The sequence below is a fragment of the Formica exsecta genome, unplaced genomic scaffold (assembly GCF_003651465.1).
Source record: "Formica exsecta isolate Colony F162 unplaced genomic scaffold, ASM365146v1 scaffold80, whole genome shotgun sequence".
In the NCBI taxonomy this organism is placed as follows: domain Eukaryota; kingdom Metazoa; phylum Arthropoda; class Insecta; order Hymenoptera; family Formicidae; genus Formica; species Formica exsecta.
Window position 1 is genome coordinate 218395 of NW_021853570.1, and position 1515 is coordinate 219909.

Genomic DNA, 1515 nt, shown 5'->3' on the forward strand with positions numbered 1-1515 from the left:
GCTTGATTGAAATAATAAATTCCTCTTTACAAGTTTCTAAATACATAATTTAAAAAAAAAAAAATTGATAGCACTTTTGAATTTGTGAATGAGATTCAATCGCACGCGCGCGCAGAAAATGTTGCGAGAGAACGAATAAAAAAAGAAAAAATGTAATAAAACGAGAGTGAGAGAGGGAGAAGGGAAGAAGGAAGGATATTATCCGACGACAATCCCGTGAGAGTGTTGAATCGCAAACGGTTTGGCGTTTTTCCAGGATTCTTGAGGAGTCGTCCTTTCACCAACAGGACGAACGGATCTGGCGGGAATTTGGCTTTAAAGGACATCACGATGGGGCTACGCTGGGTGCGTGAGAACATTGGCGCTTTTGGCGGCGATCCAACGCGAATAACTCTGATGGGCCATGACACTGGAGCAGCGTTAGTGAATCTGTTATTGCTCGCTTCTTACAGCAAAGGTAGGGGAAGAATGTTTACACACAACGCAATTAGTATCAATCTTGGTTAATCTTGCCATTAACTTATCTCTCACGAGAGAGAGAGAGAGAGAATCACTTTCCTTTTGACATACATATATTATAGAGGGTGTCGCACGCGCGCGCAGAAAATATTGCGAGAGAACGAATAAAAAAAGAAAAAATGTAATAAAACGAGAGTGAGAGAGGGAGAAGGGAAGAAGGAAGGATATTATCCGACGACAATCCCGTGAGAGTGTTGAATCGCAAACGGTTTGGCGTTTTTCCAGGATTCTTGAGGAGTCGTCCTTTCACCAACAGGACGAACGGATCTGGCGGGAATTTGGCTTTAAAGGACATCACGATGGGACTACGCTGGGTGCGTGAGAACATTGGCGCTTTTGGCGGCGATCCAACGCGAATAACTCTGATGGGCCATGACACTGGAGCAGCGTTAGTGAATCTGTTATTGCTCGCTTCTTACAGCAAAGGTAGGGGAAGAATGTTTACACACAACGCAATTAGTATCAATCTTGGTTAATCTTGCCATTAACTATCTCTCACGAGAGAGAGAGAGAGAGAATCACTTTCCTTTTGACATACATATATTATAGAGGGTGCATTCCTAAGTAATACACGCTTTAAATTATGTGACATTCTCTCTTTTCGTTTCTGAGATATATTTGTGTATTTACACTTTTTTGTTTAAATTGGCTCGTTATTATGTCACTGTTAATACGCTTCGGGATAACGTAGTTTAGTTTTGCTAAAACTTTTGAAATAAATGCAGCTCTACGAATTTCTAGCCATTACTACAGATAAAAATAAACATTGATTATTTACTTCAACATCGTGTTTTACGTGATTTATTGTAAAGAGAACGTGTTAGTGGGGAAGGAACCCTTCTTGTGAAAATTTTTTTGAAGTTATTGAGAATCATGATCTTTTGAGAATATATGCCAAAGTTAAGATCACATTGGGACTAAATCATTTTTACTAAAATCATAAAAATCTTATTTTTACGATATTTTAAAGTCACATATCTCAGGAAGGAAAAGAAA

The 1515-nt window shown here is 39.0% G+C and overlaps 1 protein-coding gene across 3 annotated transcripts in view; it reads left to right on the forward strand.

Annotated features, from left to right (window-relative positions):
* Positions 1–748: 748 nt before the first annotated feature.
* The window catches only part of LOC115244280 (neuroligin-4, X-linked-like), a 21408-nt gene continuing 20641 nt past the window's right edge, over positions 749–1515 (forward strand). For all 3 annotated transcript variants that reach the window (XR_003885353.1, XR_003885354.1, XM_029821826.1), the window contains exon 1: positions 749–945. Coding sequence is in view for 1 of the 3 variants with exons in the window: in XM_029821826.1 (XP_029677686.1) it covers positions 819–945 (127 nt within the window). In the remaining 2 variants the exon portion in view is untranslated. The remainder of the gene's footprint in view (positions 946–1515) is intronic.